General features: G+C 37.6%; 1 protein-coding gene across 1 annotated transcript in view; it reads right to left on the bottom strand.

The window, feature by feature from the left end:
- colec12 (collectin sub-family member 12) overlaps nucleotides 1-12251 on the bottom strand; it is a 28554-nt gene that overhangs the window by 13159 nt on the left and 3144 nt on the right. The window contains exon 2 of the mRNA XM_079347670.1: nucleotides 11865-11915. Within this exon, the coding sequence (XP_079203796.1) occupies nucleotides 11865-11915 (51 nt within the window). The remainder of the gene's footprint in view (nucleotides 1-11864; nucleotides 11916-12251) is intronic.

Consider the following 12251-nt stretch of genomic DNA (forward strand, 5'->3'; position numbering starts at 1 on the left):
TTTTAGTGGTTACTGTTTGGTAGTCGGCTACAAAGTGTTAAAACTACAGTTAATATCTTAATGTGACTCAAGTAACAGTCTGAAATTTAAAAGTAGTTTAAAGTAGCTTTTCAAAAGCACACTCTCATGCAAAAAAAACCCAAAAACATTTATTTTGCCTTATTGGCTCAACTTACTTGTATGAAAATATTTAAGAAATGTGTAATTTATTGGATGAGACATCCAATACCGCAAAGAAAGAAGAATTTCAAATGTCAGCATACATTTAAGAAGTTACACATTATATGGTTTTATATGGTTTATGCACATTCTATGTGTAATTTTAGACTCTTCAACCAGAAATTCTCTTTTTCCCGCATGATCTCTTCAAATGATGTACCGTCTTCTTGTCTGCTTGTGACAGGTTATGGCCTTAGTGGGGAGGTGTCATCTAAACAAGTCAAGGGTTTTTTCCTCCTTGAGGTTATAGCCTGTTATTTAAAGGTTGTTTAGAAGCCTGGAGAGGTGACTGTTTCCAGGACCTCAAGTTGAAAAAAAGTAAAAACTAGGGGAAAGAAAAACAAGAGTCTACAGCCATGTTGCTGGGCCTTAAGCTAAATGCTAACGCGCATGCTACAAACCATTACAATGATAGTGCTAACATGTTTGCTTGTACAAAATTCCAGACAATTAATCTTAAAGCTTTCAGTCTTGGTCATGGTTACCATTTTCAGACCGAACAGTATGGCTTACTTGTTGTTGTTTTTTTCTAGTGACTTGCTGGGATACATTTTGGAGTTCTTTCCAGCCAGTTTAAAACCCCTATGCACAAAACAGAGTGATTACTTTTTTATTCCAAGCTGACATTTTGATTGTCACCAGTATATTGTTTTCTTTGCAGAGTTCAACATATTCACCACTAACTATAGGTAAATAAAGAGACTTCTTTTGCTAGATGATCTTTTCCTGTGCAATACAATGTAGATGGATGGAATAGAATTGTTGCCTATATATCTTTTTTTTGCATAGTTGATTTTTGTTCATTAAAGTCACTGAATTCAATCTTGACACAATGTAGGAACTTACCTGGTTAACAAGGTACATGGCCATGGTGTCCCCCTCTGGCCCCAAAAAAGCTAAAGCTACCCCAGGATTATTAACAGTCGGCAACAGAAATATTAACAGGTAAACACTCTCCAAAAGGGGAAGTTACCACTGAGACAAATTACCAAGACATTGGGGTCCTTAAATTGCTGAGCAAGCCTAGCATGCCTGAGCCATGTTTTTTTTTTCTCTTGCAGGTTTATGACCCTTTAAATTGGGTCCGGTCTACTAAAACATCTGGGCCTTGTTATAGTGGAGCCCAATCAACGCATGTATGCAAACATTTGATACATCGTATCCTTGATGCCAAGCATCACAAGAAGACAGATTTTTTTATTGTGCTTACGGTGGGCTTTTTGGTCGAGTTGTACTCAATTCCTTTTCATGATGAGTGAGGACAGCAGTGGTTTACAGATGTGTATGTTGGGTCGTTTTAAAGAAGAATTACATGGCATCACACAAAACAACACACCCACACACACAAACCCACTAAAGCTGACAAAGCTGAACAGTGTCCTTTGAAGGCTTTGGCCACAGACCATAAAAACACCATACTGAGATATACAGTTCAATGTGAATGGCCGTCTTCAGAAAACATCCTCCTCAGCAGGCTATCTTGTGCCATATGGTTCTGCATCTTACTTAGAGACTATACATATACGGGAAGAGAGCTTATTGGTTTTTCTTTTATGCCGGTGAAAGTGAACGTTATGGATTTTTTTTTTTTTTAACGTTTTCACTTCTCAGATGCATTAATTCCTTATAAGACTTATCATTGAGACTTTATTAAAGTCAACAAGTGGAACCACAAATATAGCTTTATTTTATTTTTTTTCTGATGAACTTGCCTTATTTGTTTTCAATTTTAGGAGGAAAACCTAAACTTGGTGTCCTTCCCTTGAACAGGTCTCAATGTTGAGGTTAAACTTTATGGCGCATTTCTTGTTAGCAGTGCACGTCTCTATTTTTTTACCCCAAAAGTTTTAAAAGACATAAACAGCCAATTGGTAGAGAAAACAGTTAGATGGTCTATCAAAACGGAGACAATGAAACAGCGGACATGGAGTTGATTAGATTTGGTTATGTCAGCACATCTGTGTCTGGTTAAAAGAAGACTATGACAAATGGATCATATATCTTAATCTCAGGAGACTTAAGCACGCAAGTGTGCCTCATAAAGAAAGCCGGGCCACCGTAATAAGATGACTGTGGAGCAGGATTGGATGTCAAAATAAAAGAAAAAAATGCTGTAGCCTACCAGTCAGCATTTTCGATTTAAGACTAAAATGCAGCCCCACGGTGTGTGTCTGACTTTGGAGGATAAGATTTGGAGATAACTTGTTGAGCTGAAGTCAAGAAACGTACAGTACTGACTGTGTTATGGAATACAACATGTGTTATATTTCCAATATGATTTGGCAAGCAGAAGTGGTGTTAGATATGTTTTTCATGTAATTGAGAATTAGCATTCCCTGGGAAAGCTGTAAAATGCAACTAAAACAGCACCTGCCTCTGCACTATTAAAAAGGAATGCTTTTGCAAGAACAGTATGTACACTCATGCAAACTCAAGCAGTAACACATTTTTTCTTTATTAACTAATGAAGAGTTTCAGCCCCACAATGAAGCTTCTCATGCCGTTTTAAACAACATTTTAAATATCACAACTTTAATTTTAGATTTCGTTGCTGTTATACTTGGCTTGGTCAAACTATGACTTGATGGAGAACTGATCATTCAGTCAGTAAATTTGGTTTGATTACAGATTGAATACAAACCAATAAGTCCAGTCATGTTATAAAATCAGAAGACTCTTGAGGGGCTGAGACTTAAACAAGTAATGATAAACTCTAATCAGTGTTTGATTACTCTGACATAAAGCAATTCAAATATATTTGCAACTTAAATGCAGAATATTTTAAATTATAAATGTAAAATGGCTCCTCAATAAAAGACTAAAAAAAAAAAAAAAAGCCTGAGTGAAGGACTATGGACCTTGGCTCCTCCAACTCATGTTCTACTGTTAACATGTTGGAATTAGGTCATTTCATGTAAAACAGGACCATGTGAACCTCATAGAGAGAATGAGAGGAGGGGGTCAGCCACTGATCCTCACTTTCATCGTGTCAGACATGAGCGTTCGTTATCTAATCTTTGACTAATGACTTGTCGAGAATGTGCAATACATGTTCTTGTGCTACAACTATCCATCAAGATTTACAACAATTTAGCAAGCTAAAAAAAACTTTACAATAAAGGTTGAAAACAGGCTTGAAAGATTTGATGTGAAACTATGAAAACAGAGACAAACAGGCTTAAAGCGCCAGAAAGTGGAAGTGTATCAGCCAGAAAATGTTGAGGCTCTGTTGGAACTACAAAAAATAGTCTACAATTAACATTCACAAGAGGAAAAATCTAAACTATACACGTAAATTTATCAGTTAGTTTAACAGTAATCTCCAATCCTATTTGCCTCAGACAGTTTGTGCTTGACGAGTTAGCTTAACTAGCTGTAAAACAAACAGAAATGCTAAATGAAAAAATGTTAAATGTTAAAAATCTGAGCAATAAATAAAGTTCTCCTAGGGGAGCGTGATATTTGGGTTTTGAATGAAAGTTAGCTATGTTAGTTTGTTTGTCAAATATCTGGAAAAAGGTACTTTTGTAAAAATTTGCTTAAACTACAAACTGCAATGGCACTGTGACGGTAGGGATCCCTATAAATGCAGAACGTTGTTGCTGGCATAAAATGTCATCTAGTTTGTTTTTGGTTTGAAGTTGTGATTATAAATGTCCAAAAACAGTTTATTGGATCAGTTCTGTAATGTTTTAAAACAGCTAACTGCTGATAATAAGGGTTAGCTTTAGTACCCATTCTAACTCAAACACTGAGATAGAGGCTTTAAATTTGGCACAACAGTCTACCAACATATGAGACATGGATATTATAAAACAGCCCACTTCAGGCAAGCACTAGCCACTTCAATGAAAAAAGCCACATGAGATACAAATATTTCTGTTAAGTCATTTCCAGAGTAAGGCAAAGTGTACGAGGGGCTTTAGTAAAGTAAGAATTTATGGGAGATTGTATTTTTGGAATGAAACGTCTATGAAGAAATGTGCTGGGCTTATGATGCCATTTCCTCTCAAAGGCCCATTTTGGTTCAGCCTTTTTTATTTTAATAGGAAAAACATTTTGCACTTTGTTTGTGAGATCTGGATTATACGCATGAATTCAATATCAAACAATTTATATAATTGTATCCATGTCAGTGTGGAGAAATGCCATTTCATTTTTGATGACTCCCACAGTGATGCTTCTTAGAGAACTATCTGTGCCTTGGCAGATATTTAACAATTTGGTGCAGTTAAATTAGTCCAAAAAGCCTTACGCTTTCTGATCTGGACCTCAGCACCACAACAACAACAACACAAACAAACTGAGGCATATTTTGTCATATGTGGTCAATATTTTATTATGCGCTCATTCGAACCCCAAACCACTGCAGGGGTGCCAAGTTGAAGTTAACTTCACAGTCCATCTGTGCAATGGGGTTTTTGTGTGGTCACGCTGGCTGGGTGGCCCGCCGTGGACACACTTAAGATACTGAATCAGCAACAGTCATCACCCAGTCTACTGATTCCCTACATGAACCTACACTTTACTACATCGAATTACAGCACTTTAAAGCTCCATCGCCAAACAGAGCCCATAAAACCACACAGTGTGGATCAAGTCAGACATCCAGCCAAGTCAGGCTTAAAGTCTGGGTAGAGATGCTGACCACAGATAAGGTAGATTATGACTGCTGGATAAAGCAAGTGTAGCTGCTCTGTGATTAAAGTTTCAACTATTAGAGTTACATAATATATCATTTGTCAAATTCAGACTGTCCAAAGTACAGTTTTTTCTTACTTATCACTGATATTATCTGGTAATACATTTCATCTGCTTAGGCTAAAGACAAATACTTGCTATCCAAGCGTTCAACAAATATTCTGTTTGGTAATGTGGCCCCCTTTTAAAATTTTTCAGAAAATGATAAAGGAAAGAGACTGAAAATGGTCCCCAAAACTGACACTGTAAACAGATTATTGTGGCTAAAAGTAAAGAAAGATTTTTTTTTTTTAATCAGTAAACATTGATTGACAAACGTAAAGCTATTTTCTCCTCGTTATGTTTACTACAAACAGCTAACTTACAGCTATGTTACTTTGACCTATAGGGTAAAAAGGACGATATGGTTTATTGCAAGGAAGATAGAAATATCTCAATACTTTTTTAAAAGTAGCAACATTCCGAGTACCCCAATTTGTTTCACATGTACAATAGTGCAAATAGATAGTGATTAAATATATAGCTCACTGAAAAGTCTTGCTGACTGGGGCGTCAGATTTCATTTATGTGCACATTTAGTAATTTCTGAGAACTCTTATGTCCACAGCACAAAAAGACTAACAGGAACATGGCTGTTAGCTTTATAAACTTAACATATGTGGCCAAACAAAACCAAAACTCTGTCTCTTCTTGACAAGAAACTAGAAGAAGCTATTCAAAACATGTGTTTCTGTGGGGATGAACTGATCCTGAACTATAGTACTAAACTATTTAGCGCAATGGAGTTAATTGTACTAAATAAAAGTTGTTTTCGGCAGACCAAGGGGTTTTGAAACTTTGAGCAGCTGTACAGATGTGAAAACACAAACACATACCACACTTGAGGGATGAGTCATTGGAAAACAACTACATGGCTACCTTTCCACAACACGCAGACATTTTTCCAGCATCGTCACAAATACAAGTACAAACAGATAAACAAGAAACACACCAAGTGGTGTGCTTGTTTTGGGCCAACATAATCACAGCTAGAGTTACAAATGCAGCACAGCCAGGTCTGAGAGTTGGATAGTGAGCACTATGACTCACAGCAGAACAAAGAAAAATACCCTTTTTTCATTCAAGCTTTCTGAAGAAGCAGCGAGGTTGATGTTGGCCCTCTCCAGAGCCAAAAAACTTCCATCAAGTCTAATGCTGACACTGAACCATATGTAGAACTTCAAGCAGCCTTTCTGAGACTGTCGACAGAAAATGGAGCCAGAGACTTTCCATTGCTTATGTGTTATTCTTGTTACTGAGCCAAGACCTGCTGTGAAAGAAGAGCCTAACTAACAAACATCCATTATGTGAAAGAAGACACCCGGCCAGATGACAGTTGGTTGCAGGCATGTCGTTACCATTGATCAGCGCATCCCTTGGGAACACATAGCCAAGCGTGGTGTTAAGACGTTTGACAAGGTGGTTAGATGATTTAGGTCAAAACAATTACAGCAGTATATAAATCGACTTACTGACAATCGCTCCAGTAAAACCATGAGTGTTAATGCCTTTTCTAAAGGTCCTTCTATATTTCAACACAATTTTCTCTGACATGTTTCACTTTTATTGACAGTCCAGTAGACAGACTGACAAATAAGGGGAAAGGACTGGGGTTTGCCATGCAACAAATGTTTGAACTGAGATGTCAATATTGTAACTAAATTTGACAAACGTATACTGAAATCATGTTGGTCACACAGACATTTCAGGAGCCACATGACTAAGGCCTGCATTGCAATGTGTGCACTGTGTGAGTTTAATAAGTGCTTATTGTAAAGATAAGATGGAAGTCAGAGCAGCTGGAACGCATTTTGATCTCCAAACTTGATAACAACTGGAGTCATGCAGTAAATCAGGCAGCCTGTATTCTCTTTATATACATCCATATACCTTGAATTATCGATGAAACGGTCCTTGGTTTAACACTGAGCAGTCCATACAATATGGCACCACTGCAACTGTATTCACCAATGCTTAGCTGTACGTTCTTGGCACTTCCAGCTAAAATAACTTTCATAGCTGCCTTTGTATAGACTCATGTGAATATTTGTTGATGTTTACCTCAGTGTTTTAGTCTCCACCAAAGGGGTGTCTTAGGGACAGAAACTGAGTGATGGATTCAGCATGGATCATATATAGTTTGTATGGTTGAGGTTAGGTAACTAAAGTTATAGTTAGGTTTGAGAAACTCTGACAGCAATTGTTGGTTATATGACAAAGCACCAACTCTGGTCTTGTGTATCAAAGCCATTTAACCAGCCCTATCATCTATCCTGATTCTTAGACCAGCACACCCTAAAAGAAAAGACGTATTCAAACCAAAAGATGGAGCAGGAAGTTAATTATTTTAAAACAGACTGATGAAAGATTTAAAGACATTTAATACATGGGAAAGTTAAGTAGAGTTGAACTTTAAGTCGATAACTCTTAACATCCAAAAAATTGCTAGTCAAGCTGATTTGAATTCCATGGTAATCTGAAGTAGATACTTGTTAACTATGTTCAACTACAACAAAGTATTTAACACATGATGGAGAAAGGCCGCTGGTAAGGGTCAACAATTTGCTATTTTTTTAGAATATGTTTTTGGGAAAGTATCAGGACCAGAATATAATGTCATTCCTGACATAGTCCAGTATGGATGTTATTCACAAGGATACCGGATCTAACATCGAAGTTGGCAAAATAAAAGGCAGTGCCATACTACTCTACTGACTAGGATTATTGGAATCAAGCTTTTTCTCATTATTATCTCCATTTCAGCCAATATCAGCTGTATTAAGTTAAAACAATGGACTGCTTAGGTTTGTGGTTTATCTGCAGCTGACCCATGCCTGTCGTCACATTAATACTCTCAGCAGAAATCATCATGGCATGCTTTACTGGCCCCTGCTGGGACACAGTGATTTGTGATGCATTCCTGCCTGCCTGTCATTGGTCAATCCAGGATTGACCTACCATCCTTTGACCAGTGACAGATGATTCCTGTAGACTATGCAAGCCTGGGATAAGATAAACAACAAGTCAACCCAGCACTGCACTATGTTGTTGAATCTGTCCTTTTCTCTTCTTTGGTAACTGTGTTGTTAACTTATATATGTTCTTTGTAATCCTGAAATGTTCTCTCAGTCATTCTGCACTTTATTGGAAACATGAGCGAGTAATCTTTCATTAGGACGAGACATCACAGAGTGCATTCATGCAGGCCCTGAAGGGGGATTTAAGTAACAGGCAGGCATCCTGAAAACATTCTTTTCTGCTAATAAAGTCCCCGTAAATTGAAACCACTTGTTAACCCTAACCCAAAAATAAGTCAGGCAAGGAATGTGACTTCTCAGCTAAAACAGTTTCTCCAAGAATTGAAAAGAACAATGTTAATACAATTTAAAACATCCCATTAACAAATCAAGAACACAACTATAAAGAAATTCGATTTTAAAGTCTAGGAATAAACATTTGTTAAATGACATCCACATGAGCTTGTATTTTTCTCTTCTTTCACTCAACTTGACGCATTGCTGACACAGCACAGCCCAAGTGTAAACCCTGAAGGCCCATAATGCCCACTCCCTCTCCACCTCTCCATATACTCTACAAGTATATAGGTTTGCCCTGAATAAACTTCAAGAATGGAGGCAGGAAGTGGCTCAGCAACTTCTCAGGTTTGGATACACTCTCAGTGGAATAATAGACCTCTTGTGGAAAGCAGATGTCAAAATGAGTCAAGGACCTCATTCGTCTCCACACCGAAGACAAACAAGAAGTAGGACAACCAATTTCTCTGCCAGTACACAAGAATGTGTGGAAGCTGGAGATGGATGACAAAAAGAAAGAAAAGTTCAAGATTTTTGGAATGTACTCTCACAAAATGTTTTGCAGAGATTGACACATTCATCGCTTCATTTGTATCTGGAGCAAGACGTTGATTTTCTTAGATCAGCATTAGGACTAGAAGTAGGGGAAACAGATAGCTTTGGTCTGTCCAAGGTTAACAATGCATTAAACTACCTATCAAAAGTTCACTGTCAAAGCCGTTTTCTCATTATGAACTCCTGAAATTTTCTAAATGATTTGAGGAGGACTGCGTGTGAAGACCTGCTGATCTGGTTGTTCACACATGCATTCTCACAGAGGGAGACTATACCTGTCTGGTGGGAATGGGTGCCCATGCAAGACGTGATGTCAAAAGAGGTATGTGGAAGTTGCAGCCGAATCAACAGAGTTCTCTATACTGTGCTATAATGAAACAGTTGCCTTTATATTAATGGTATGTGCAATTTGACAGAAAGACACTATCAACCTAATGGAGAACAAAGAACATAATGCAGCAGGTGAATTATGTGCAAAAATATCACAGTGCTCCAGTGCATACAGTCTATGATTGTCCACTGATCGCAGAGAATCAACATCACCATTCACTACCATTCACTCAGGAGGAGTTTTAGTGTTAGAGTGCTGGTTAACTGCCACCTCAAAGAGACAGTAGAGTCGTGTAAAGCTTCTCAACTAACTCATAAAAAGAACATCATCTCTCAAAATGTCTGACTTTGGCTGTTTCTCAATATCGAGAACACAAAAAAGAACAGACTTGCATTCTCGTGGAGTTGTTCTTGGAAGAGGTTTCTTGCAACACAGCTGACTGTTTGGGACGGACGATACGTTCTTCTGGGTATTGGGTAACCTACCTAAGCAGAGCAAAGCATTCTGGGGCGTACCAAAGCGTAGTCTGTTGGATGTATACCACTCAAATATAAGCGTGTGCGATCGTTGATGTACATCATCAATGAAATTAATATTTCAAAATATTTTAAAAACAATAAAGACAGTCGCTCAATAGTGATTTAATGTTTGTCTTTTTTCCCAGTGTGATAAAATCCTTCCAACCCTCTTTTGTCTGCTATATATACAAAACCCCTTCATTTTTAATTTGTGGGGTTTAACGGTTGTTGTAAGTTAAGATACTAAAAGCAGCAAATCAGAAGTAGTAATCATGGATACCGAACTGCATGCTGGGATATCTCCACTCACAATTCAGAGTCACCAACCGATGCTTCCTTGGAAAAAGGAGCCTGCCGAGAACACTTCAGGAAACTTTCACCGTTCATGGCGAAATACAAACTTGAGTATTGGGATAGTGACTCGACCGCTAAAGATTCACGGATACGCCAAAAAGCAAGAATAGAGAAGAACGCATATTGAAACCCTTGATAAATGAGCGAGATCAAACTTTTGCAAACACTTCTACATGGGGGACATTTACTCAGAACATTATATATCAAGGTAATTTTGGTATTTGGAGAATTTGTATGGAGGTTGTGATTGGGTTATGCAGCAAGAGATGTGCACATGAATTGTGATGACACACAATGCGGACGTCTACTACACCCACACCTCCTGACATACATCTGCGGAGTGCTTAGAAGACGCACATCCTCTGAAACACCTCTTAAACTAGAGGGATCACAGTGACCATTTCACCCCAAAGTGTTGAAACCTGGGCTCTGCTCTGACACAGAAGCAGAGAGTGAGTCACACACTTATGAAAGTTTGGCTTTCACAGATATGCAATTGAAGAGATGAGAATATACAGCTGAAAGCAGCACATTACAGAGTGGAGGAATGTGTGGGACTCACTGAATACTAAACAAAAGGTCAGTGAAGATGAGTTGGTGTATAATCTTACAATAAAGGAAGGAATCTCAGTGTGTCTTTATGTCAGCCGACGTTCTTGACAACAGCACATCTTATCAACTTCACACTTGGAAGGTGGATTGCTGACTGAATTTGACAGAATTTGCCAAGTGGGGTTATGACAGCAAAGTAATATTTAAGAAAGTAACTTTTGAATAAGAAGTCATGAAACCCTTTTTATTTCCATCCTGGATTATTTAGATCAAACACAATGAATCCATTTAAATCAGATTTACTCAGGTTGAGATTGATTTTCTTGCATTTAGAAAGTTGTCCAAATCTGTATATTTTCTACTCTTCCAAACATGAGCTGTCATCAAAAATCTGAACCTGAATATTTTTACCAAAAAAAAGTAGTCAGGTACCAATGTTAAAAAGTATAATATACATGTTAATAATGTAAATATAAAAATCATATGTACCTCCTCCTGAGGTATATATAATAGGGCAGAGCAACTTATTGAGTTTCAATTTCAATTTTAGCTTACTACAATCACATATATAGGATATAATAAGTTTAGTTTAAAAAAAATAATAAAAGCATTTCAGGACCTACTTTAATACTGCAGAAAATGTGCTTAAGAGGAGTAGGTTTTGCATATTTTGCTAAATTCTTGGAGGAAATGATCTGTGGCTATGACTTTGTCAGGAGATCAGGAACCGGAATGTGTGAATGTATTATTCCTGAACCTGCTACACAGGCTAGCTCAGGTTCTATACCAACATCTGGCCAAAGGGTAGCAGTTCTATCACCTGACGAGTGTGTGAGACTATAGACATGTCTGGAAAACAAATTGGATGTGGGACGCAGACACAAGGGAGGAAATCAGCACTCATTTTCAGGTTGATTTTTTTTTAGTTTTAGACCAAAGTTATTTTGTTAAGCTTTTTGCTGACACAGAGGGGCTGATAAGGTTGCAAAGTTATTTGACTGGTCAGGAACACCCAGGATGCTGTGGTTTTCCTTTCCCCTGTAGCTCACTTCTGTTATAACAGAGAAACAAAAATAAAAGCTGCAGCCAAAAATAAGTTCCTGAGGAACGAGGTGTAGCCTACTTTTAACCTTGTAGCAGGGATATAGAAAGAAAAGACCTTTTATTGTAAATAAAATTCAGTCATTTAGAGCATTCACATCATGGGTGTCACATAAGCGATGGATCAAAGGTGGTCCTTTATGTTCACAGCTGGAAATCAAAAAGTAATTTGAAACTTACCAAACCTCTTATAGCCAAAGGACTGCACCTCCTCCTCATCAGCAAAGTCGTCTGGAGGGAGAACACAGAAATAAACAAATGAATGTTCAAATAAAGATGTAATGACACATAGTTATCATTTAGCTAAACACTAGAAACAAAGACTAGGCATTATTTTCTTATGTTATTACATGAGTATCTGAATAATGACCACACAAATAAAACACAAAGCAAGGTCAAATTCAAAACTTTTTTCCACTTCATTTGGTCTTCATGAATAGAGATACTTTGCTTAGTGCAGTCTGCAAAAAAGCAGGTAAGCAGAGATTGCACATTTCTATTTCAAGCTTATCCAAGGACAGCAATAAAATGTTACAAGTTCACTAATCGGCAGATTCCACCCTATCA

Source organism: Symphodus melops (genome assembly GCF_947650265.1).
Source record: "Symphodus melops genome assembly, chromosome: 7".
NCBI lineage: Eukaryota > Metazoa > Chordata > Actinopteri > Labriformes > Labridae > Symphodus > Symphodus melops.